Raw genomic sequence first — 25,275 nt, 5'->3', positions numbered from 1 at the left:
TCACAATAGCAGATCGCTGCGGGCACTTATCAGAGTTGCTCTTGCTGTGGAATTTTAACTCAGGAGCAACCTTTTTGTCTTCCTTCACAAAGAGAGTTTCTCTTTGTTCTCTGTGAAAAAACAGGAGACTGTTTGTCTGTTTTCTTTGGATAATATTATTAAGGAAGATAATGCTTGAGAAGGAAACAGCAGCTGAACGCTGGTTGAGCTCATTCTGTCTTTTCTGTTGCTTGTAGATACAGATCCTCCCTTCTCAGGTCTCAGTTTGTTCTGGGTTGTCTTCCTCCCTGATTCACATGGCTTTGTTTTTTTCTGTGGATTAAACTAAGATGAAAAAAAACCCCAAACAAACAATTGATTTACTTCCTGAAGCAGAGGCTTCATTTGTCTCAGCTCATTTTTTAACACCAGGGTTTGGGTAGGGGGAAGGTGTCTGCAGAAGAGGAGGGTGAAGGAAAGAGTGGAGAGGGGATTTACAGCACTAAGGTACCACTCCCTGTTATGCTTCAGCCCATGTTTTAAATTCTTTCAATGGCACAAAGTCAAGCTTTTTTTTTTTCCCTTTTCCCTAAGGTGAATCATGTTTGGAAAAAATGTAGTAAAGAAAATGATAAAATTTAAGCCCTAACGTTTCTGGAGCTGCTGGTGGTGAGCTAATAGCCATGGCCTGTTTATAATGCAATTGCATAGCTCTGTAAATTACTGCAGGCTTCTTCCTTAAAAAAGGAGAAGAAAAAAAAATCTCCCAACCCAAATCTGTATAACTATAGCTCAGTAATGAAACTTTCAGTTACGTAAACTTTTTTTCCCAAACAAATGTGGATGGGTGAGTGGAAGGAAGTCACATCCAAATGGAGTGTGGTTGGTGCTGTTATTCACAAAAGTGTCTGTAAGTGACCTGAGACTGTTTTCCATTTTGCAACTGTTCTGAGGGCTCTCAGAGGCTGATACCTCTGCAAGTCAAGGTTTCCATGATGTAACTGCAACCACCATTACTTCTTCTATTATTGACCACTTTGGAAGTACTCACAGAGCAAATGTATTACTTTTGGGTGCAGGTGCAGGTCCCTGGGGTGATGTTGGTGATGCTACTGGGAAGGGAAACAAGGAACATTAGGCTAATCTCCCTTGCTTGATGTATGCTCATCAGATGAAAGATTTAATTATCTCCTGGGCATTGAAATTTGTAACTCTTTGAGCCTGGAAAGTCATACAGCAGCCACAGAAAATGCATGGTTAAATAATAATTTAAAAAAAAAAACCCAAACCAACAAAACAACTGATTTAAATTAATGTCCTTTCCTAGTTACTACACTAGTTGTTTTTGACCTTATTGTTAAACAAGCAATTACTGATAATGTTTTTCTTTAGTATTTCAAAGTTGGTCTTTTAGCAGTCTGTTCACATAGGCACTGAAGATTGCTGTGCACAGTGTTTTTATTCTGTATCCCTCGCTCTTGATGAGGCCAACAAGAAAAGCGAACTTTGCACTGTATGTTCTGCCTTTCAAGATCTTGTGATTCATTCTTACTGCTTTTTCTTCAGGGATCTTGAAGCCAGAGCACAGAATGAATTCTTTCGGGCCTTCTTCAGATTACCCAGGAAGGAGAAGCTGCATGAAGTTGTAGACTGTTCTCTCTGGACGCCGTTTAGTCGCTGTCACACAGCGGGAAGGATGTACACTTCCGACAGTTATATCTGTTTTGCTAGCAAAGAAAATGGCTGCTGCACTGTTATCATCCCACTTAGAGAGGTAGAGTTCTTTGTTTGTTTCATTTTGGGTCTTTATCTCCCTTTTTATTCCCTAGGCCTTCACTGTCACTTGACTTATCTGCAAAGTATTGTTTGATGAAAAAGAGTAGGATGCTTGTGTGTATCATGCCTACAGGATTGTGGTACAGCTTGTTCTGGGTCTCATTAGAAATATGGGTGATTCAGCACGATCCTCAAAGTGAAGTATGGACAGGTCATGCAGCAGGACAGAGGACTTGCAAAAGCAGAATCTGCTCGGCCCAAGACTTGGACAGGGCTCCCCCTCCCAGCTCCACAAACACATATGTCCAGCTTGATGTTGATGGAGACCAGCTTGGACCATTCCAGCAATGTAAAAGCATCCTTGCCTGGGATCAACACTTAAAAGTGTTCAAACTCTCCTTCCATAGACAACCTCTAACAAACCTGTTGATACTTTTCAAAGCTGTAGGCCAGAGAGAAAAAGGGGATGTTCTGGATACAGTAATGAGCTAACAAATTTACATGAAATCAAAGATGTATTTAAGTGGAGGGGAGAGCACATGGGAAGGTGGTGGGAGTAGAAGAGGAGACAGAAGCTGTTGGCTAACATCTGCCTGATCTGCTGTGGTTACAATGTTGTTATGATCTCCTAATTAAAGCTTTCCTTTCATTCTCGAGTAATAACAGAGTAACATCCAAATCATATCCTAGTTGTAGCAACTTACCTTCTGTTATAAAAACAGAAAACAATAAGAGAACAGTGTTATATACTTAATCAGAAATAATAAAACAGCTGTTTCTCCCTATCTTCAAAAGTGTGAAAGTAAATTTCTTCCTTCATCCCCCAGAATTTGATCAAGTTGATCCTTTTATAGAGCTTTTTTTAATCATACACCTCTTTCTTATCTTTCCCCTCAGTCTACTGTCCAGAATTGGGCTGCAAAGTCATTTATTAAAAAAAAGGCATCTGGGATACTTTTTGGTATCTGTTTTGAGCATCTAAAGAGACCATGAACTTCAGGTGGTAGGATGTGTTTGATCAAGGAAAACCAGTATGAATAACCACATTTAAAGCATACATGCTTATGAATGCTGTGTTTGTATGTTGTGGTACATGTAGAATATTTGAAGGTGTTTCTGTGGATGTGGTGCCAAATGTGTTTTCTATAATGTTTCTGGAAAAGGTAATCAGTATAGAGAAGATGGAGGACACAAGCCTTCTCCCTAACCCCATAATTGTTAGCATAAGGAGCAAGACAGCATTTCAGTTCATTGAGCTGAAGGACCGGGATACTTTGGTGGAGAACCTGCTGCAGAGGCTAAAAGAAGTGAATTCCATCAACCCAGTGCACTGCAACAACTTGCAAAATAACAATCAGGTACTGATCTTTCCTCTTCCTTTTCCTCTCCCACCTCTCCCCCCTCTCATCCCTTTCCCTCTTTTTCCCCTTTCCATTAGTTCATTATCCTGCCTTCCTTGGGGGATTTATCTTGAGCCAGTGATATCTGATGCCTTCTTTAAAGACCTGTCTGATGGGATGGAGCACACCCTCAGCAAGGTTGTGATTGACACACAAGCAGTGAATATGGTGGGCAGCAGGGCTGCCCTTCACAGAGACCTCAGCAATAGGGAGGAATGGGCTGATAGAGACCTTGTGAAGTTCAACAGAAGCAGATGTGAAACCTGACAAAGTAGCCCTATGTGACAGGAGGGGCTGGGGACTGGCTGGCTGGAGAACAGCCATGTGGAAAAGGTGAGGGGCTCATGGTGGACAGCAAGTCGAGCTTATAAGTCAGCAGTGTGCTCTTACAGTACTGAGGGTCAGCACTATATCAGGTTGTACTAGGAGGGTTGTAACCAGAAGGTCACAGGATGTCACAATTCCCTTTTATTCAGCACTTCTGAAGCTGATCTGGAGTATTGTGTCCACTGCACAAGAACAGCACTGACAAATTGGAGTATAGTGAAGGGCTACAAGACAGGATGGAGTACATGCTTTACTAGGAGAGGTTGAGGGAGCAGGACTTCTTCAGCCAGTCTACCGCTAGATAGTGGGGAATTAGAAGATGGAGGCAGACTCATCTTGGATGCACCAGTGAAAGATGAGCAGCCACAGCCTCAAGATGCAGCAAGGGAAAATCTGAATAGATAAAAAGAGAAAGATTTCCCCTCAGGGGTGGACAGAGCTGGACCAGGCTGCTCAGAGGGCTGTGGACTCTACTTTCTTGGAGCTACTCACCTTGACTGAGCACAGACCCCAGCAACCAGGTCTGAGAGCTCCTGCTTTGAGCAGGGGATTGAAAAAGATGGTCCTCTCCAACCTAAATTGTTCTCTGATTTTGTCTTTCAAATCCTAATAGTAAAAGACTGTTTGGTAGCTTGTCATGAAGGACATTTAGCATTTGCTAACAACTTTTGGTTTAAAGTACCAACCCTTTTCCTAACATGCAAATGAACAATAATTTGTATAAAGTCTTGAGTAAGACCTTTCCTCCTAAAAGGTGTGAAAGGTTTTAATGCAAAAGGTGAAGAGTAACCCAGCTCTGTGTCTTGAGGACAGTTGAGGATGTAGTTCTTAGCCTCTTTTTAGTCATTACCGCTTTGATTCTACATTGCAGAACAGTCTTGCTTTTGGATCCATGTGTGTGCTGAGGGATGGTGAGCCTGCACATCTGGGAACAGAGGCTTCACAAATGAAGGAGAGAAGTGAATGTGAAAAGGAGAACAGTTACTTGCTCAATGCAGAAGCACTAAGGTCAGACTTTCATCAGTCAGGAATATCAGGCCTTGATTTTGGAAAGGTATGTAACATTTGGGGGAAGCTGTAGGTGTTTTAGGGAGTTTTTTGTTTTTAAAAAAGCTGAGGTTATGTTCAGAAATATACACATTTTTAGTAAAATGCACTCTGTATTGGTTGGAGAAGTTAGATATGAGATAACAGCTTTTTATTTGCTTGAATTTTTTTCTTCTCACTCCGCCCCCATTTTGTTCTGGTGAATATTTATAATTTTTCTCTCTGTGTGGTGAATTGGATATGCAAAATGGGGAAAGTCGTAGTCCCTAGGGCAGGCTTCCCATTTCCATTGGTAATTGAAATACCTTGCAGAATTTCTAATATGTAAAATGTTTTTGTTTACCAGTTCTCACATGCACATGATTTGTTCTTTTAAAATATATCTTCTTGTTCCCAGTCTAGGGAGCAAATCAAAGAAAGCCTGTGGGATGATCATTTTGTAGAATACGGCAGAACTGTGTGCATGTTTCGCACAGAGAAGATCAGAAAACTTGTTGCTATGGGAATTCCTGAATCCTTAAGAGGCAAACTCTGGCTGCTTTTCTCAGGTGGGCATGCTTAGATATGTTGGCTGTAGGCATCATCTGATTCTGGACATGGCAAAACATTTAGGCAGGAAAACTCCCAAGGGCAGTTAAATGTCCTTTACATGGATCTTGTGATACTACTTACAGAAGAGAGATGATCTGAACTGAAGTAATAAATGCAAGGAAGTACCTAGGTAAGTATGTAAAAATTTTGTCTCAGGATGACATCATATGATGTGCAGAAGAATCAAAATATCATCTTTGTAATCTATGTAATTTAAATTTTTTTCATAAAACATTGTTCATCTTCAAGCAGTAATTAGATTGTAGTATAAATATTGATTTAACCCTAGAGAAATCAAATTACTGCAAAATAACGACATCTTAAAGTCAACAGTCCTGCTCCTGCTTCTTGTTGAATGTTGGCAGGGCTTACAGAAACTGGAGATGGAAAAAACAACTCATTTCATTGACAGATCTGGCAGAGCCAGAATCTGCTTACAATATGATCTCAAGTTTAGTCATATGACATGTTCAGACATTTGTAAAAAGTGGAGCTTTTCCTCCTTGAAGGATGTGAACACCGCTGAATACATTTCTCCCAGTAATATGTGTGTCTGGTGAGGCACTGGAACAGGTAACCTGTCCAGGGAAATTGTGGATGAAATTGTGGATGCCCTGTCCCTGGAATTGTTCAGGGCCAGGCTGGATGGGGCTTTAAGCAGCCTTGTCTTGTGGAAGGTGTCCCTGCCAACATCAGAGGGGTTGGAACGTGATCTTTAAGGTCCCTTCCAATGCAAACCATTCTTTGATTCTGTAATACTTTCTGCTGGACAACTCTTTTGCTCACTTAAGGTGTTTTGTATGATGTTTTGTCATGTAAGGTTTGCTAATGCTTATTTTGTTTTCAAGACATGTATTCTGCTAGGATTTTATCCCCCTGGAAATTTCAGTAAATTCACAGACTTTGGGGAAAACCATCTTACTTAGATCCTTTTGAGCAATAATTTCCACAACACTAAGTTTAGCATTGTCCTAATCTACTCCTGTCTTCCTGTCTCTCTCTCCGCTGCTCTCAGATGCCGAGACGGATCTTGCCTCCCATCCTGGGTACTACATACATTTGGTGGAGGCATCCATGGGCAAGTGCTGTATGGCAACAGAGGAGATCGAGCGTGACCTCCACCGCTCGCTGCCGGAGCACCCCGCCTTCCAGAGCGAGACGGGGATCGCTGCCCTCAGAAGGGTGCTCACGGCATACGCACACAGGAACCCCAAAATAGGATACTGTCAGGTGAGAAATTCCCAGGGGTTATAACATTCACTGCTTTTTTTTTTTCTCCTTCTCTCCACTCTCTGCTTTATTGTTCTGCTGGGAGTATTTTTAATGGTGCTTTTGGTAAATAAGGTCCCTTTAGTTAGTAACAATGCATAATTTTAGTTATTAAATGTCATTCACCCCAGAAAACAAGTAGGCTTTACAAAAGGCTTTGCCTTTATAAAAATACTCCTTCAGTGTCTTGCAAACTGCATTTAGAGTTACAGGAGGGAAAAAAGTGTTTCTGATGCTTTTGTTTGTTCAAAAGTGCATTTCTTGCACTTGGAGGCAGTACAGAGCAAATTGGCCTGCAGAGATGAGGTTCATGTAGTACACTGGGGCAGAGGCTTCATGAACCTTTCTGCCACTGTCTTTCAAAACTGATGATAAATGGTGAAAATACTTTGTCCAGCTGGCCAGCTAAAATAACTTTAATTTCTGTGCAGCTCCCTGAATTCTCATTAACATCAGACCAGTCCTGATACAGAAAGTGGGAGGGCGAAAGCAGTCCCAAAACATCTTGCACTGTCAGTTACCTGCTTTTTATTTAGGCAAATCCTGTACTGTGCTTTTCTCCATTGTTTCCTGTTGCTCATATGAAAAACAGTATACAAAGGCTTGAAAAACTTGTTACGCCTTTGGGTTGCAATTATGTATTTGCTGTCTATGTCTCTTTTTCTTCCTGTTTTTTTTTTTTTTTTAGTTGTTTACATCACGTTGCGCTACTTTTCTTTCTATAAAAGTTGCCACAATTGAGCTTTTGTCACTAACAAATCCCATTTTCTTCTTTGCCCTTGTAAGTCTATGAATATTTTGACCTCCGTGTTGCTGTTGTATGCCAAAGAGGAGGAAGCCTTTTGGCTGCTGGTTGCTGTGTGTGAGCGAATGCTGCCGGATTACTTCAACCACCGAGTGATAGGTGAGTTCGTGTCTGTCTTCTTGCAGACAGGGAAGGGGCAGCCACACTGCACAGGGGTGAGTAAAATGCTCAGGGTCTGCTGAGATCCAGACCCCACAGATGAGGTGGTCCATCTACTTGTGTGGTGTGCAGGGACAGCAGTTCCAGCCAGAGTTGGTTTTGGTTTGAAGGGTTTGAATTGCAAGATCTATAAATATATGCTCAACTTTACAGCTTGTCTTTTTCTTTCCTGTTGATCAGAAGGCAGTGACACTTTTGCCTGGTAGGTAAAAATAGAAAAGCTTACAGTTCTTGTTTAGAGACTTGAGCTGTTTAAGTTGAACCTAGGAAAGATCTGCTAGAGTAGGTATTTGTGATCTGAGCTGTCTGAATTGCCTGGCTGCTGGAGCAATGCAGGTTTGCACCTAAATTAGCTATTTGTAATGAGGGCTGATACAAAACCCTCTGAATGTGAAATGCATTTAGGAAGTAAGCCCTGTCACTCTGCAGAGCGTGCCATGCACTGCGTGTGCTGTGTCTCCTGCTCTTTGCAGTGCAATTATTTTTAAAACTGCTGTGCAAACATCTGCCTCAAGCACAGAGAGGGGCTGAGCAGCTCCACACAGTAAGTGCAGGAATGCATACAAGAAGAGTATTTGTTCTTTGCAGTGAATTCCTCCCCTTGCAGAAATATTTGATAGTTTTTTCCTCTTTTATGCTAACCTTAGCTACACCGTCTGGTGTTACACCATTGCTGTGGCAAAGGGAGGGATCAGGGTCACTTGGGAGCAAATGGGGATAGGAAGAAATCCCTGGTGGTAGTGGTTCTGGGAGGTAGAAATGGTCTGGGCACTCTTATGATGTCTGGGGAGTGGAAGGAGATATTTGAGAGTATTTCCAGTCTTTTCCTTGAAGGATGGGATTGTCATACCTCCCTTCTGATACTGTCTTGCTGGACAATTATTGTCTTGTCACTGAACTGGCAGGAAGTAAGTTCAAGCAGAGTTATTCCAAAGTTAGCTGGATGCTTAGGATGTTTTGTGGTGCTTTGAATGCCACTGATATTTTCAACTAGTGGACTGGGCATTTTAACTGTCCCACTTGTCAGAATTTTGGTTCTTGTCTCCCACGTGACTTTAAACTGCTATTTTGATGACTGACTTCCATGTTTGTCTGCCTCCTTCCTTGATTAAAAGAGAAACAGCTTTGTCTGTCCTTGTGCATTTCTAGGTATCATCAGCGTGCCTTGAGTTACTGATAACTTTGATGCTTGCTGGGTTATTGCCCCTAAGTAGCATTCTCCACAGCCAAACTAATGAGTTGTGTCACTTGGCCAGCCATATCGCTGCCTTGAGTTATGCTTAATTTGGGTTTGTATCTTGCCTGTCAGTTGCCACGGATGCAGTGTACATTGTTTGACTGCTGAGAGTCTTAATTGTCCTGTCTCTCTGTTTTCCTGTCCTCTGTACCCCAAGGAAAGAGTGCTGTGACTCTAGAAGACATACTGCCATGGCTCACTACGGTGCCGAGCCGGGAGCTTCAGCTCGGAAGTTCCCCTGCTCCCTCTGAATGGCAGAGGTCTAGTTTTTCAGCATGGTTGCTTCACTGAGCAGTTACTTCTGCGACTTTGGTTTACCCTAGAACTTAATGTGCCCAAATAGGTGCTACTGATCTTCTCCATCCTGCCCCACCTCTGGTTCCTGTTGCCCGAGTTAGTGTTCTTGGCTTCGCATTTCAGTCGACCTTCTTTTTTGATTTGCAACCAGCCCTTGTCTAAACTTTGTATTGTTTCTTCCTGTATAGCACTTCCAAGACCCAACTTTTCCTCTTTGTCTGTACTGCCAACACTGTTGTCCAAATTTTGATCTCTCTGTAACTTTGATGACCTCTGACCTTGCTACCTGTCACTGTGCTTTTCCTCTTCAGTGTCAGCCAGTAATCTCTACAGTCAAAACAGCTACTGAATTAATGACCTTGGTTATAGCAGGCCTTCTCTTGGGCCTTTTCTTTATGACTTTCAAAATCTTCTATTTATTTATTTGTGTGTTTATTTATTTATAATTTTTGTTTTCAAAATTGCTTAGGCAATTCAGTCTTACTCGACCTTTTTACTTGCATAACATGACCAGCTCCCTCCTTCAGCCTTTCCATCTGTGACCACTCTGTCCTTTCACAAGCATTTTCATTTCACTGCTTGCAAATGTGAAAGGCCTGCAGGCAGGGCTCCTCCTTCAGGAATTCCCTCTCTCCTTCTCCCCTCTGCAATGCATAGAGGAAATTATAAGCAGATAGCTGCAAGATAGAAACAAGTTGTTCTTGGGTCAAGAGTGATGGCAAGGGTCATGAATATCCTATTCTCGTGTTACCATGACTTTTCTATCCTCTGCATAAACCAGCAGGCCATCTTACCCTGCTTTATCTTAGTTAGGCTGTCATCATCTTGATACTGTAACTATTGAAACACTGAAAACCTTATTTCATTTCTCTGATTTGCCTTTTCAGTCCTGGAGATATCATTTAGCTTGCATCTTGGGTCATCATTTTTTAAATGGATGCCCTGGTATTTTCCTACCTCGTCATGGTCTCATGCTGTAACACATTAGAGACTCAGTTGCTCAGATTTCATGATTTCTGGGAGCCCAATGAAAAGGTGGGCAGAAAAGTCCCTTTGAATACATCTACTTGACTTTCATCTGTAATGTCAACACTTATTATAAAAAGATCTGTGAAATATCTAGGCAGCATTGCATGTTCCTTTTAAACATTCACTTTTGCCAGTGAGTCTGGAATGATCTTTTTATATGTATCTGCCTATCAGTCTCTGGCTTCCTTAAAAAACCTCTAAAACCAAGTCAATTTTTGTGTGTGTGTTAACTATGGCTGTTAAATTGTTTGCATTAAGCTTATTAAAAAAACAAAACAAAACACAAAAATTGCCCTCTATTGAGTAACCCCGGTCTGTTTTCTCCTGTTTTCTTTACCCTTCTTGCTTATGACCATCTGATGTGAGAAGGCTTTCTCTTCAAAGCACCATGCTTGATGTGTTTCTCAAAAGCTCTTTGCATGCCCCTGGGCACTTACTTTTGATTTGTGGTGCTGTAATGTTTGTTCAGTCACCATTAGAAGCTCTCTGTGGCTTGATGTGAAAAGTTCTAAGACAGCAAAATGTCAGAGCTGGTTTTGTTTTCTCCATGATTTGGATGCAAAGCCAAAAGATGCTGCCGCTCTGCCACGGATTGTCCAGATTATATTCTGCTTTTGAATAACAAGTTTTGAGTGCTAGGGATATATATGTCTCAGAAATTTCATAGCAATTAAAATAGTCTGCTAATATTAACAGAATATGGACTATGAGAAAGAAATAAAATAACTTGAAAGAGAAAATACTTGAAAAGCCAACTGCATTTTGTACTCAGGAATATTTTTAACTTGTAGTGTCTTTGGTTAAAGCCCTGATGTGGCAGATCTGGTTTGTAGACACAGGCCACTTCAGTGATAAGAAACTATATTGATTCTACAATAGCTGCTGACAAGGCAGAACTGAGCTAGTAGCTAAAGCATAACCTGGATCTGCTCTTTTGGAAAGACTGGTTGGGACAGTTAGGAAAGCTTTTATCTGGGCATTACAGAAATCCTTTGTTCTTTATATATATATAATTATGCATGTAAGTATATATTTATATCTGTGCATGTATTTATGTGTAAATACTTTTTTCCTGCTTAGTGTGTGTAAGCCATATCTGGATTTCCATCTTACATTTCCTCACTTAGAATGAAAGCTTTACTGCCCACTTGCTTGAGTACATACACTGGAGAGGAATGCGTGCGGTCTTATTTTCACTGCATAGATCCCAAATCGAACAGTAAAATGCTTTAAGATTGCTTTTGCTAGCACTTAATTTCTATTTGCTCTGGTAGCCAAAACCAACAGCTGCTGCTATTACTATTTCATTGCACCCTAAAGACACTTAGGAGAATCAACACACTCTTTCTGCAGAAAGTTGTACAGTAAGGATTATGGACATGAGGGTTGGGCTGAGATCACAGCTGGAGGATGATGAGATTTTTCTTTGTACATGCATGTGTAACTTGTCAGTTTAAATTTTAAGAAACTCTTGCAGTTGATAGTTGGCAGCAATGATTACCTTCAAAGAATATTTTTTTCTTTATCAGTCCTGGCTAATACTGTTTTTTTGTGACTTGCAGGTGCTCAGGTAGACCAATCGGTGTTTGAAGAGCTTATAAAAGAGCAACTTCCGGAGCTGGCTGAACATATGAAGGATCTGACAGCCTTAGCTTCCATCTCTCTTTCCTGGTTCCTTACCCTTTTCCTTAGTATCATGCCCCTGGAAAGTGCTGTGAATGTTGTAGACTGCTTCTTCTATGATGGCATCAAAGCCATTTTCCAGCTGGGCTTGGCCATCCTGGAGGCCAATGCTGTGGATCTGTGTAACAGCAAGGACGATGGGCAGGCCTTGATGATCCTGAGCAGGTATGGCCATGCAGGAGTGCTCCTTCCATCTAGGCACCAGCAGGACCCTCCATGTTGCCTTGCTGCTGTTGCTGCTTTTGCAGTGTCTGCCTTAAACAATGGGCTTTGTACATGGGACGAGATGTCCTGTGAAATTTCCTGGCAGCGCTGAGACATGCATTGACTGTGTCAACGTGCAATATTTACTGCTGCTCTTCGTGCCTTCCCTGGAGTGACAGGCTTCCTGCTCCAGACTTCAAGGAGACAGAAGTTTTCTTCCTTGGGCAGCATTTAGTCATTTGGCTGGCTTGCTGTTCCTCAGATGAGTAATCACAAAGCCACTTCTGAAAAGCCAAGCTTGCCCCAAACCCAATTTATTTCTAAGTCTGAGCTATAAGACTTGTTTGCTTATTTGAATTGAGAAGAGCATAGTGCAGTGTGATCTGTGTTCTTATGTATTTCTCCTCTTCAGGTTTTTAGAGCATGTCAAAAATGAGGAAAGCCCTCTACCACCTATTGGTAATCACCACGCATTCTTTAGTGATGACCAGGAAGCCTCTCCAGTGACTGAAATAGCAAACCTGATTCATGACTCCTATGAGGTAAAATACTGCTCTGTATCTACTGGTCAGTTAAGTTAGAATTTTAAAGAAGAAAAAGGTTAAATTTAACATGGATGCTCTGGAAGTTAATAAGCGTTTACAGATTCCTTAGCTAAAGTGCTCAAATGCACAAGACTAGGTGTATTATGAATACCTACACTGAGAGACCAGTTAGAGGCTGGGTATGCTTTTTCTTCAAGGTCCTGCTGTACTTTAAAAGTTTTATTTCCAGTAAATGAGAAATACAAATATCACAAAATACTACACAAATAATAAACTTTTTTTCCTCTCTTGTAGAAATTTGGAGACCACTCTGTGGCACAGATAGAGCACATGCGCTACAAACACCGAATCCGTGTCCTGCAGAGCCACGAAGATACAACCAAGCAAAATGTGGTAAGTAGGGTATTACTTTGACTGAGGTAGCTTAACACTGCCTCTCTGGGGGCACACCGGTTTAGTTTTTAAAAAGGTGCCATCAGGCCTTGAAACAAGGGAGAATCATTACTGTCCCTGGAAGAAGTTCTTTCCTGGGATGCTGAGGATTTTTGTGCATTATTTTCTAGGGTGGCTTTACAGTTAAGAACAACTGCAGGGCCATCCAGCCCAGTGCCTTGTCTCTGACCATGGCTGGCCCCGGGCAGATGCCTGGGGAAGAGTGTAAGAAGAGACAGAGCACGATGCGATGCTTCCCTGGCCTCCTGTGACCTGTAGCTTAGGGACTTCCTGTCTTTGTTTGTAATAGCCCTTGAGGGATTTCTCTTTCAATGGACCTGTCCAACTGGCGAACCTAAAGAAGGGGGAAACATTGCAAAGATTTTTCAACACTGTGGTTTCAGCTGTAGCATGTCAGTACAGTCCCTGCAGGGCTCATGGGCCTGCCCATGTCAGCGATGAAGGCAGTAGAGACTGTCACTAACATGATTTTCTTTCTTTTTAAGCTCAGAGTTGTCATCCCAGATGTTTCAATTCTTCCTGAAGATTTAGAGGAATTGTATGACTTGTTCAAGGTCAGTCTCCCTTAAAAGCAGGCAGTGCACTATTTGAGGCTTCTTTGGGTGTAACTTCCAGCTGTTACTTTGCATTGCCGCCCTGGACCTCATGTCCTGTGCCTGGGCGGTGCTGTTTGGATGGGATCATGCCATTTTGTGCTTTCCGTGGTTGCGCAGTTGTTAAAGAGGAGTAGTAAGTAATGCACAGATCCTTCAGAGGAGAACTGCTCCAGAGTTTCCTTTATAACTTGCTGCTTGGAAATGGTCCCTGACAAGTGAGGTTCTGGTAACTTTCACATGCAGAATAAATTAAATAATATGTAGCTCTGCTCACTGTGATCTTGGCAGTGCTTTTGAGTCCTGCTTTCTTAATGCTGTTTAAAGGCAGACTGTTTTCCACAAGGGAAAGAAAACTCCACAAACATGTGTCCTTGCTATTTGTTCCTAATTTCTAACAGTTTTATTTCTTTTTTTTTTTTTTTTTTTAAACTGAAAGGAGTTTCTACTTCGGTTCCTTTCTGTCAAGCTGATATTTTGACAAAACTTGGTAGTAAAGTTATTTGGAGACAGGGACATCTAAGCTAATACAACTGTACTTGATTTAGAGGTCCAAGCTTGTAATCAGTGTCCTTAATGGACTATTTCTTTTGTGTATTGTCCACAGCCATAAATACTGAGAATATGACTGTGGTATGTTGTTAGTGTTACACAGCTTTGTCACTAAGAGCAGCTCCTCCTTCCATTAGTGGTTGTAAGATGATGCTGCTGGAGCTTGTTTTTCAGTGCTTCGCTCCTGCTGCTCACTGCTAGTTTTGAGCTTTAACTGGCTCACACTCCTCTTATTTAATTTCTTGGTGGCAGTTCCTTTTTCTTTATTTTCCTTGCTTCCCTGAGGACAGCTTGCTTCGTTAGGACTCTTTGTTTTGCCTCTCCCTAAGGGAAGACTAAGAGGTACAGTATCCAAATGGAGATGTCTGAGAGAAAATAAATGAGCAGGTCAAGCCTGTATAATGCTTACTCTGTGTTTTTTGTGACCCTCTGTACCTTTGGCTGGTTAGGAACATCCTGGGCCAGATGTGGCTAACAGAGTTTCAGTAGCCCACAGTGAATTTATTCCAAGAATTTGCACGGTCTCCCTTCAAATGTATTAATTATCCTTTACAAATTGTGGGAGCGGTTGGCTGCTCTGATTGAAGATTTGCTTTTTCACACAGAAATGGTCTTGGTATCAGTGTGACACCTCACGCAAAGAGAATTCCGAGCATTTTACAGCAGTTTGATGTGAATGCCTTTTACTGCTGGTGGTGCTCTCTGACACTGTGCAGTGCAATAACCCCTCTCCCGCCTCCGATTTCTCCTAGAGGGAACATTTAATAAGGTGTTACTGGGAAATGACGAGCCCGGTGGCAGAGCGGCACGACCCCAGCCGGCCGTACGCTGAGCAGTACCGCATCGATGCCCAGCAGTTCACCAACCTGTACAGGCTGGTGTCGCCCTGGACCTGCGGGGAGCACACGGACGTCCTCGCCCAAAGGACCTTCCGGCTCCTGGATGAGAACATGGACCGGCTCATCGAATTCAAGGGGCTCGCCAGCTGCTTAGGTATCAGCTCACCTGCAGGGTGGAAGGTGGGCAGAGAAGGGGATGGCATGTGTGAGAGATGTGAATGTTAAAATGCCGTATGACTGGCCGGGGAGGATGTTTTTTTAGGGCTTGTCATTATCCTTATCAGTGACCTTTACTGATTTTTTGTGTTCCAATCACCCAAAGTCAATTTGATTTAAAAGACAGCCTAAGGAGATGACTGAATCTTGTATTAAAAAATTGATATCTTAGACAAGAGTAATTTTGTTTAAAATCTTGTATGAATTACAATTATACTTGGGTCTGTATGGAATGCTAGGAAATCCTCTCTACTCAATGGCTGCTGTCAGTATATCTTTGAAATCTCAGTATATCTCTTTGTAACCACTTGTTAAAGACTTAATCTTAAACACTGCTGCTTGCCTTACACGTTGACTTCAAGCAGAACAAAAAAAATCTGGCCAGCAGGGACTGAGGGCTGTGCTTGGGTTGGTCTTGAGGCCACCAGCTGTCCTAATGAGATGAGGCTGCCTGTCCCAAAATCTGGCTGAAGAGAAAGTGCCATATCTCAACTGTTGCCTGATCTCAAGCGGGAAAAACTGAATCAACATTCAAAGCTTCAGTAAAAATCCATACATTTTTGTTCTTGCCACTTAAGATTTTTAGAATTTTTTTATGTGAACCTTAAGGCATTCTGTATTATATTGTTATTTGATTTTGATTCAACTGAGTTGATACAACTGAGTTGGATACATCTTTAAATTAAAAAAGTTCTTCACAGTATTTCAGTGCATTTGAAAGTTTAGAATCTTATTTTTAGTGGTCACTGAAAGTGTGAATTATATTAAATAGGTATCTCCTTTGGGCTTACTCTATAGAACAGCATAAGAGCTGAAGGGGAGAAATACTAAGAATATCATGTCCCCAGAGTTTTCTGTCTCTCCCCCCTCACATTCCTGTTAATCTGTGACAGCAAACAGCCTTTGCTAGATTCCCTGCCATCCTCCATGATATTTTTAAACAATGCTGAAGCTCCATAGGCTTAGGTACTCCCAATCTACTTTACAAGAACAAAGACCAAACAGATGGCTGTCACCTGCTGTTCCTCATTGACAGGCACAACTTAAAGTAATACACTGGCCATATGTTTATTGTCCATGTAAACAATTATCCTTTGTGCACAGAGAGATGCCTGATTTATTTTAAACTGTGGAAGTGCGTGCTTTGGTTCACTTCCTTCTTGTTCTGTTTTTGCCTTGCAGATATCATGTATAATGGAGAAATGAATGAAAAGATAAAGTTACTATATAAGCTGCATATCCCACCGGGTAAGAAATCTGAAAGAGAATGAATACCTCTGTTTCCAAAAAAAATCTCTTGCTTTTGGGAAAAAGCTGCTTAATGAAAATCTTAATCTTGCTTCCTTCCAACTGGGAGTGTATAGGATGTACATTTGTAGTTACGCTCACCACATTTTACAAATTACTCCAGTCAAACCTTTTTTGGATGAAATTTATAGATTACAATGTCAAAGCTCACACATCTGCTGCATTCAGAGATCTTTTGCAACCAATTACATGGTTACTTCCAGACAAAATATGAACTGAAATAACATTTTTGAATGGCTTGTACTCCATGTACAGTAGAGATCTCCTTATCATATCTTGATCCAGTTTTGATCAGGTGACAAAATTCTGTGGTAGTTCCTCTGTTCAGAGATTTTAATTAAATGTGCCATTCTTGGCAAACTTCCAACTGCGGAATAAGTCTTACTTACAGTAACATAATTTTAAATACTTAAAAGTATTTAAAAACTTATTTGCCCCATTATTTTGCTTTCTTCAAATATCTAAGTTCTAGAAACATAAATAACCATTATGCAGAATTCAAAGGATTACATTTGTCACTTTTTTTGGATAGCTCTCACAGAAAATGAGCGAGACAGCCAGTCACCATTAAAGAATCCTTTGCTGTCAACATCAAGACCACTAGTGATTGGAAAATCAAATGGTATGTCCAAAATGGTTCTCTAATGTGTGTGCATATGAGATAACCCACTTGTGATCCCTACCATGTTATCTCTGCTCTCTGGGGTTTATTTTGAAATGTAAATTTACTCCAGTGACTTGAAAATTAATTCTCCTTTTTATGTCTGCTCCAAAAAAAGGTGATGCAGTAGATTACCAAAAGCAGTTGAAGCAGATGCTGAAGGATCTAGCCAGAGAAAAAGATACTAAAACTGAAAAAGAACTGCCAAAAATGAGCCAGGTATGTACCTTAGAGATTGTAATCTGTTTTTAAGTAAGTGTACTTAAAATGGAACGACTGAATACAATAGTTTGCCTCTTTCTGAGAAAGTGTGACTTCAGCCTGTACTTAGATTCAGTCCTTCATGCATCAAGGACTGGGGTCCTCTGATCCACGGAGCATGTGTTTAAAAACTCTCAGCTACCTTTTTAGCAGCTCCCTCTACTCAGACTGTCTGGTGAATAGAATTTCAGATTTACACTCACCTGCAGCAGAACAGGCAAGCAAACAGGCTTATGCAGGCAGGATAAAGCCCTCCTCCTAAGCCCAAGAATTCCCGGGAATGCATATTGCTGTTCTGTCTTCCCATACCTCCTCTGCACCAAACCAGTGACTTCTTAGTCCACCACCAACTGGGACTTGCCCTGTCATAGCCAAACACTGACTAAAACTGCATGAAGTAAAACAGCTGAAGGCTGTTGTCATCTTACTATCTCCTCCCTAATGCCAGTAGCTGTTTATTATGTTGCTGGCATAAGGAAATCTACTGGAGGGAAAAGGGTCCCATATTAGTAAAACAAACTGGTGTTGGTACATAAAGTTTTAAATGGGTGGCATGTATCTCACCTGTCAGCTCAGCAGGGACACATGAGCTCTCCTAAAGGCATCACACTGAGGATATGGAAACATCCTCTCTAGTCTGATAATCACCTGTGATGGGTGAGTGAGGGAGGGAGAGAGGCTGGGAAGATGTCTGAATTTTGCTGGCAGAAGAAAAAGATCTGGGGAAAGATGGGAGAGAAACAGAAGGGAGGTGGCTTGCAGGCCTGTGGATGACTTTGGTTATAACTCACTCTGTGTAACAGCCACCAGTAAGGGACTATCCCTTGCCTTATATCTCACTTGCCCTCTGGCCACCTGGCAGGTCCAGATCTCCTTCATCAAGGCATCAGAATACTTCACTGCTCTGTTCCCTCTTTGATTTCAGCACAAGGATTCCTAGCACCAGTGGGGGTTGAAATCCCTTCACTAGCATTTTTTAAAAGCAGGCAGAAGCTATAAATGAGCATATAAATGTACACAGCATTCTGCCTGCCTTTGCAGTACCGTGCCCTCCCCTGACTCCTGCACTGATCCCATAACATGGCTGTTCAGTACTTTGATGTTGGTTTTTCATCCTTTACAGAGAGAGTTTATTCAGTTCTGCAAGACGTTGTACAGCATGTTTCATGAAGATCCAGAGGAGAATGATTTGTATCAAGCCATTGCCACTGTGACCACACTGTTACTTCAGATTGGAGAAGTAGGACAAAGAAGCATCAGCCTGGGGAGTGGATCAGATGAGTTCACTGAGGACTTACAGCCCGAGGCCTCTGCTTCAGACCAGGATGCTGTTTTTACTGACACTGTGAAGACCCCTCACAAAGACTCTCAACCTTCTCCTGTGACTGAAGGGGACTGGACTGTCTCTTTTGAACATATTTTAGCATCCCTCCTGACTGAACAATCATTAGTTAACTTCTTTGAAAAACCCTTAGAACTGAAACCAAAACTTGAGAATGCAAAGCTAAATCAATATAGTCTCAAAACAAATGGAGTGAGCTGCTCACCACGGAATGAACATACAAAACCAAACATGCAGTAGCAGCAAACATGTAAAAACTGAAATGCACTGAAATTATGCCAAAGCACATATTGTAAAAGGCTTTCAGTTAGCAGTGGACTTCTGATAATTTGTTGGTCTGTGGTTTTCAGTTTAAGAGCTTTAAAAGCTAAAGGGTGCGTAGGTTTGTTTTGTGCCATTGATTTATTATGTTCTTGTTTTGAATGTAAAAGGAAACATCTGTCTACAGTGTGAAGACACTGAAGCCCTCTTCCGCGCTGGGAGACCAGAGGCTGGCTCCAGTTGTCCTTTTTTTTTTTTTTTTTAAACAGGGGAAAACACTTCTCATCTGCTGTCTGCAGTTTGGGTTGCCTTTTTTTGCACTAATACTGAAACCTGTTTCAATGCTGGTAATTGAAACTATTTTAATATATTTGATTGTATTCCAATTTGTATGTCTTGCTCAAATGATAAATGTACATGGACTGTGCTTCTGATGTTTGTCTGTAAAAACATGCACTTTTCAATAAACCCTTTTTGTACAAGACTGGCATTGACAGTATTTACTGATTTATGGAAGGTAAGTACTTTTAATCCTTACTTCATTACACAGATTCCCTGAGCTAGCATGATCACAGTTACTTCACTAGTCAGAAAGCTGTTTCCATGTAGCATACAGAGCTGCTTTGGGAGAAGCCTACTGAGTCTGCCTACGAGGCCAGCAGGGGACTAAATACAGGGAACTTATGTCATCCACAAGAGATTACATGTATGAAATATATGAGCCATCAGTTTTGGCTGGGTTTTCCTTGTTTTGTGTTTTTTAAACAAACTTGGCCTTAACTTAAAATACCTGTGTAGTGTCTCTTTACTGCCCCAGGAACAGAACAAAAGCACTAGGACTTTGCCATCCACAAAGAACATTCACATCTTCTCCTTATTCCATTCACATGTAACAGAAGTCTACAGTATCTTTAATTAAGCAAATTACACCATTATGTACAAGTCTAAAGAAAACAAGATACTTTAAGATGTTGGTACCTGTTCAACTCAATGTTTCACAGGTGAGAGCTTGAAGAGGCTGGACAATAAAAACAACAACTTAGGAATAAACTTTCTTTTTATCCTTTTATTGTAATACAAATCTGATTAATTTTCATCCACATTGACTGTCTGTAGACCTGCAAAACAAGAAATTGTATCACCACCTGTTACTAAGACAGTTCCCTTAAAGTATATGGAAGTCTTCACAAGAAAATGTGAAGCTGTTTCAAAGCTAGTTAGTTGATCTACTTCTGGAGAAGCAAACTATATAGGCAAGTATGATACAACATGAAGTTGGTTTTTTTATATGCAGAATTGATTTTTCTCAGATGACAAGCAGAAAGGGCTCTACCTGCCTGAGCTTTTGACATCAGAGGATGGGCTTTATATGGGAAAACAAACCTTAAAACTACCCTAACAACTCTGGCCAGTGTTTCTTGATCTCTCAAAATTTACATGACTATTTCACAAAATTCTGTTTTCATTTTAATGCAGATCAGGCAAGCTAGCAGCCCTGGTTTCTACAGCAGACATAGTTTAAGCAAGCATTTTGCCCCTTCAGCATGCTTTTCATCTGAATTTTGTACTGCAGGAGGAGCTGTCCTGCTTTGCTACTTGTGCAGAGAAACATGGCATGAGAGATGGCATGCAACCTTCCTCACCTTTGAATGTTGTCACTGGTACGTAGGTGACCAGTGTGTACAGTTTGTTTGGTGAATCTTCATCCTCATTGCGCTTTCTGGACAAACGTACACGGATGCGGTAAGGAACATTCCTAAAATGAAGATGGCAGATTAATTTTTAGTTAACTATGTACTGAAACCTGTGAATTCATTGAAAAGTTCTTTTTTCCATAATTACTCCCCCTCCCAAATTCTTAAGCTCTGCCTATTTGTGCAAAGACATGATGAGTCAATTCTCTTTCTATCTCTCCCTCATAGTAAGAGAAAAATCCCGTACCTTTAAGAGATTGTACTGTTTGCCTTAAAAGAGATTTTTAGGGGTTTTTTTGTTTAGTTTTAATAAAGTGAGGAGGTAGGATTCAAGTGAGCCTTGAATAAGATGAATCCATAATCCAGTAGGTGCATCATCTGTCCACTACTGATCCAGGAAACTGTCACTTCATTGTCAGCTGCGAAGGTGATCATGAAGTGAACATGATCATCATGAATGTGAACGTGAACACCATGAACATGATCAGCAAGCAGCTGTTACTAACAAGCATTTCTTACTACAATAGAAAATGGTGAGGAAACCCCCACCAATCTGCTGTGAAAGCCCAAGGCCCCTGTCCAGAGTTAAAGTACTGCCCAATCTGTATGCCAGAAGTCACGTGGAAATTCAAGTGAGCGTCTAACCTGAACGAAGATCTTACTTAGAGGCACACAACTGATCAACATTGCTTCCTCACTAAGCCCCTGGAATCACAACTAAATTACACAGATGATTTTGTTTGTAACAGGGAAGTCACAGTGTAGCAGTACACAGTAATCAAGACACGGGAACTTGCTTTGCTTTACTCCCTTCCTGACACAAGTCAAAAGCATTTTTCATACTTTATGTAAGTCACTCGCTATCGTAAGAGCTGACATGGGTGATTTTAGCCACTCCTGATCCTTCCAGAGGATGATATCTTACTTTGCATACATTATGTATTCTAACCAGTAAAAACTGCAAGCTCAAACTGGAAAGACAGATATGGTGACTTCTTGCTCCACAGACCACACTGCTACCAGTTAATATAAGGAAGTCTTGGTTAGTAGCCTCACTACAAACCTCTGAAGTTATGCTGTTTCCTGCTTCCACTGCTACTTCTTCATTGGTATGAACTGTAAAGTTTAACAGGAAAGACAGAAAACCCCTGTCCACAAGACCCAATAACTTAGTCCCACGCTGCTTTTGAAGGAAGGGTTGGTCACACAATACCAGGTAAACCACTGTAAATATGACTCAGGAATCCAACTCCCAAAAGACATGGTTTAAAACTCTGTGTATCCAGTGCATCACTCAAAACATCAATCCCAATTAACTTTTTATTATGGTTTAAGAAGTTCCACTCCTCACAGCAGTTCTTTCGGATCATCTTTACACATGTCAAATGCCAAATCAGCTGCCTCTGTAGCAGTGATTTAATGGAAGCTGTAGTTTTTGACCCTCAAACTACTTATCATTTGTCCTTTGAAGAAAAGATTAATGGCCCTATTTAAAACACACCTACTTACCACCTCGCATAGCATTTATCATTTCAGCAGGCTTTAAAATCTAATCCTGTTCAGACACACTACACAAATCCCAGGCACCTATCTTGGGACCAAAGGTATCACTAAAAGGCCATAAAAAGTGTCTGCTGTGATAGGGGTCAGGGTACTTCAGTATTACAATACCCCAATCCTTTCTCTTCCCCCACCCTCCACCCCTAAACCCACATTCCTTCTTTTCTTCACTTTATTCTTATTAGAAGTAGAAGGAAGCTCTTTCAGTCCCAGAGTTTGCCAAAGCTTTGCTACAAATATGCTGGGAGAACTGACCAGAATACAGAGCTGACAGAAAGATTAGCTTGGCATGTATGCTGTAAGAAAAACGCATCTGCAAAGAAAATGCAAACACTGCAAGAAGCATACAAATGTTTCTACCCCTCCAAGTCCTTCCACACCCAGTAAGGAAAGCTGCAGAAACCCACCTTATTCCTTTAGCCCAGACTGCTTTGTTCAGTCTGGTGTCAATGCGAACGTCGGGAGTACCCATCTCTTTCATCGCAAACTTACGGATTTCCTTGAGAGCGCGTGGTGCCCGTTTCTTGAAGCCCCTAGGACAAACACAAGAGCCATTTCTTTAACTTCAGGACACTGTCAGCATTCAATGTTGCACGTTGCAGCATTCGCTGGTGTTCTCTAAACATACAACCTAAAGAACTGTATTCAGTAGCAGACAAACAGCTGCATCACAGCATGACTACACTTTTACCCTGGTAGGCAGCTACTAACCTTGTGCCTAACAGAAACCTCGTATACTTAGGGAGAATAATTTCAGTAAAACTATGCAACCCCAAGATCTCCTGAATCTTGAGCCTTCAGTTTTAATGTCAGTGTGTTGGAAGATCACAACATTACTGGAGAGATCAGAGGTTTCAGACACTGAATAGAAGGCCTATGAGAAAAGCAGTGCAACAATAGTAATACAAACTTGACAGAACTGTAACAGTATTAAAATAAACTGCAGAAGAATAAAACTGACATTATTCTGAATAACAGCTTCTCCTACACAGTACTTACTTTCTCTCATGCTAGCAGGATGGCACCAGTACCACCATCAGAACTGGGTTTTTTTACCAGTATAGCTTGTCTCACGCCCATTATGGATAGATCCTGCAGGACTGGGCATTCACAACAGAAGTTAGAGCTGCACTGTGAAGTGTTTTGCCATATATGTTATACTCACACTGTGACATGAAGCTGTATCAGTAGTGCCTGAGGTCCCACAGTGGGTTATATTTAGTATTATTTGCACATCGCTGTTGATATTTAGTGTTAGAAATGGGAAGTGGGTGCATGATTACAAGTGAGACAAGCATTAAACAAAAAGCATTGCAGCCCTAGCACACACCATGCACAAAAAGCGGATAACACAAAAAGAAAAGTGGATAGCAGGATCATCTGCCTTAAAACAGACTGAACTGCCAATCAACAGGCAAGGCCAGAACATCTTACCACCAATTAAAAAATACCACTGCCTCCCCTTCTCACCCATGGTTTTACAATATTTCACTGCCTCATTTCTCTCCAAGTTAACTTCAGCCATTTCCCCAATCATTTTGATTCAGCTTGTGTCTTCCACATGACTGCAGCCATACACAGAATGCAAGGGTGATGCAAGGGTGAGAGTTTCCTCTCAAATACTTCACTACTACACGGTTTTACGAGGTTCAACATTTTATCAGGTAAAATTCCATCTACACACAACAAATATCCTTTTAACTCAAATCATACCCGAATTTACACCTCACATGACTTCACGACAAGCACAAAGCCAATCATTTGACTACAGCACCATATAATTTCTAAAACTTAATCAGTGGGCTAAACTTTAAACATTTGCATGGGAAAGAATGACAACCTGTGCACAGAAGTAAACAGATCTAACTTCAAGTTCAAGTCCTGGAACACTCACCAGCAAAGAAAGCCACATACAAAGTGTGGCGCTGCACAGGTACAGAGCTACTTCCTCGGGACACAACCGAGGCACAAGAGACCACAAACAACATGCAATAACGACAGTCCTCCTTTGCCCTTTAAAACCTATCGAAGCCGCATCCTAATGCCACTTAACATAAGGGATAACAACAACTTACACGCCATGGATCCGCTTGTGAATGTTGATGGTGTATTCCCTCGTTACCACCTCGTTGATGGCAGAGCGCCCCTTCTTCTTCTCGCCGCCTTTCTTTGCAGGAGCCATCTGAGCAACGCTGAAAAACATCCGTACACGCGTCAAACCAACTTCCCTCGGGACTCTTCCCGTCCCCTTCCCTCCCGTCCTCCCCAGGCCCTTACGAACCACACAACTCCCACATTCGGAACCGTAAACCTAAACCTAATTAACCCCCGGGTCGCACCAGTCGCAGGCTACACGCAGCAGCTTTCCAATATCACAAGTGTTTTACTTCTATCTGCCTGAGAGGCGCAGGAAGCACACCCGATACTATGACCACCTCACATGAAGAGCGGGCTCCCGGCCAGCCCCAAGCGCTCCTACGATGGCCCCGTCCTGATTCTGTGTGTCCAAAGCCCTCCTTCCTCAAGGAGACCCGGCAGGGCAGCTCAGCCCGGCCCGGAATGAACATGACGATGCCTAAGCGGCTCCTTCCAGGGACTGACAGCGCGGGCCGTATCCACCTCCCATCTGTCCCGCAGGCCTCCCCGGGCCTGAGAGACGGGGGGGGAGGGCAGGAGATGGGCCCCATTCCCGTCGAACGGGGGCCCGCCGGGAGCTCCCAGCCGGTGCCCCTCGCACCGGGCCGCCCCCCGCGCCGAGCCGGGCCAGGGACCCCCCGCGCCGCGGGGTCTGCGGGGAGGATGGAGGCGGATTCGGCGGGACGGGCCCCCACCAGCACTCACCCTGCCCGGGCACAGGCCGGAAAGGAGCGCGCGAGGCACTCTGGGAAACAGGAGCCCTTCCGGGACGAGGGTGGGAACAGACTGCGCCGGCGCCGGGAGCGGCTCCGCGGGGCGGGGCTGGCCTGAGGGGGCGGGGGCTGCGTGTGCCGGTGCTGGGGGTGTTCGGTGGGGCCGTCTGTCTGTGTGTGTCTGTGTGTGTCCGTGTGTGTCCGTGTGTGTCCGTGTGTGTCCGTGTGTGTCCGTACCCGGGGTGTTCAGTCTGTGTGCCGGTACCGGCGGTGTTTGGTGCCCGCGCCCTCTTTAGCCTCTCTCATGTGAGTTGTGTGGCGGGCTCAGCTTGGCGCAG

At 42.4% G+C, this 25,275-nt stretch overlaps 2 protein-coding genes across 5 annotated transcripts in view; one reads left to right on the top strand and one right to left on the bottom strand.

Moving 5' to 3' along the window:
* TBC1D8 (TBC1 domain family member 8) overlaps nt 1-19,318 on the top strand; it is a 50,853-nt gene extending 31,535 nt beyond the window's left edge. For 3 of the 4 annotated variants that reach the window (XM_064646273.1, XM_064646274.1, XM_064646275.1), the window contains exons 6-20: nt 1,546-1,753; nt 2,919-3,113; nt 4,354-4,536; nt 4,927-5,077; nt 6,136-6,350; nt 7,176-7,293; nt 11,479-11,764; nt 12,216-12,345; nt 12,643-12,741; nt 13,287-13,355; nt 14,699-14,939; nt 16,184-16,249; nt 16,842-16,931; nt 17,089-17,189; nt 18,355-19,318. In XM_064646273.1, coding sequence (XP_064502343.1) covers nt 1,546-1,753; nt 2,919-3,113; nt 4,354-4,536; nt 4,927-5,077; nt 6,136-6,350; nt 7,176-7,293; nt 11,479-11,764; nt 12,216-12,345; nt 12,643-12,741; nt 13,287-13,355; nt 14,699-14,939; nt 16,184-16,249; nt 16,842-16,931; nt 17,089-17,189; nt 18,355-18,813 — 2,611 coding nt within the window. In that variant the 3' untranslated portion in view covers nt 18,814-19,318. Of the gene's footprint in view, nt 1-1,545; nt 1,754-2,918; nt 3,114-4,353; nt 4,537-4,926; nt 5,078-6,135; nt 6,351-7,175; nt 7,294-11,478; nt 11,765-12,215; nt 12,346-12,642; nt 12,742-13,286; nt 13,356-14,698; nt 14,966-16,183; nt 16,250-16,841; nt 16,932-17,088; nt 17,190-18,354 lie in introns of those variants that run through there. The other variant, XM_064646276.1, reaches the window with a different exon arrangement.
* Nucleotides 19,319-19,880: 562 nt separating this feature from the next.
* RPL31 (ribosomal protein L31) lies at nt 19,881-25,058 on the bottom strand. The gene is made up of 5 exons (XM_064646286.1): nt 24,930-25,058; nt 24,164-24,280; nt 22,496-22,621; nt 20,478-20,590; nt 19,881-19,952 (listed from the first exon to the last, which is right to left on the bottom strand). Exons 2-5 carry the CDS (start codon nt 24,268-24,270, stop codon nt 19,921-19,923), a joined length of 378 nt encoding a protein of 125 aa, XP_064502356.1. The 5' UTR covers nt 24,271-24,280; nt 24,930-25,058; the 3' UTR covers nt 19,881-19,920.
* Between the last annotated feature and the right edge of the window lie 217 nt (nt 25,059-25,275).

This window comes from Pseudopipra pipra, chromosome 2 (genome assembly GCF_036250125.1).
Source record: "Pseudopipra pipra isolate bDixPip1 chromosome 2, bDixPip1.hap1, whole genome shotgun sequence".
In the NCBI taxonomy this organism is placed as follows: Eukaryota; Metazoa; Chordata; class Aves; order Passeriformes; family Pipridae; genus Pseudopipra; species Pseudopipra pipra.
The sequence above is the reverse complement of the archived record's forward strand: the minus strand, read 5'-3'. Positions and strand labels throughout refer to the sequence as shown.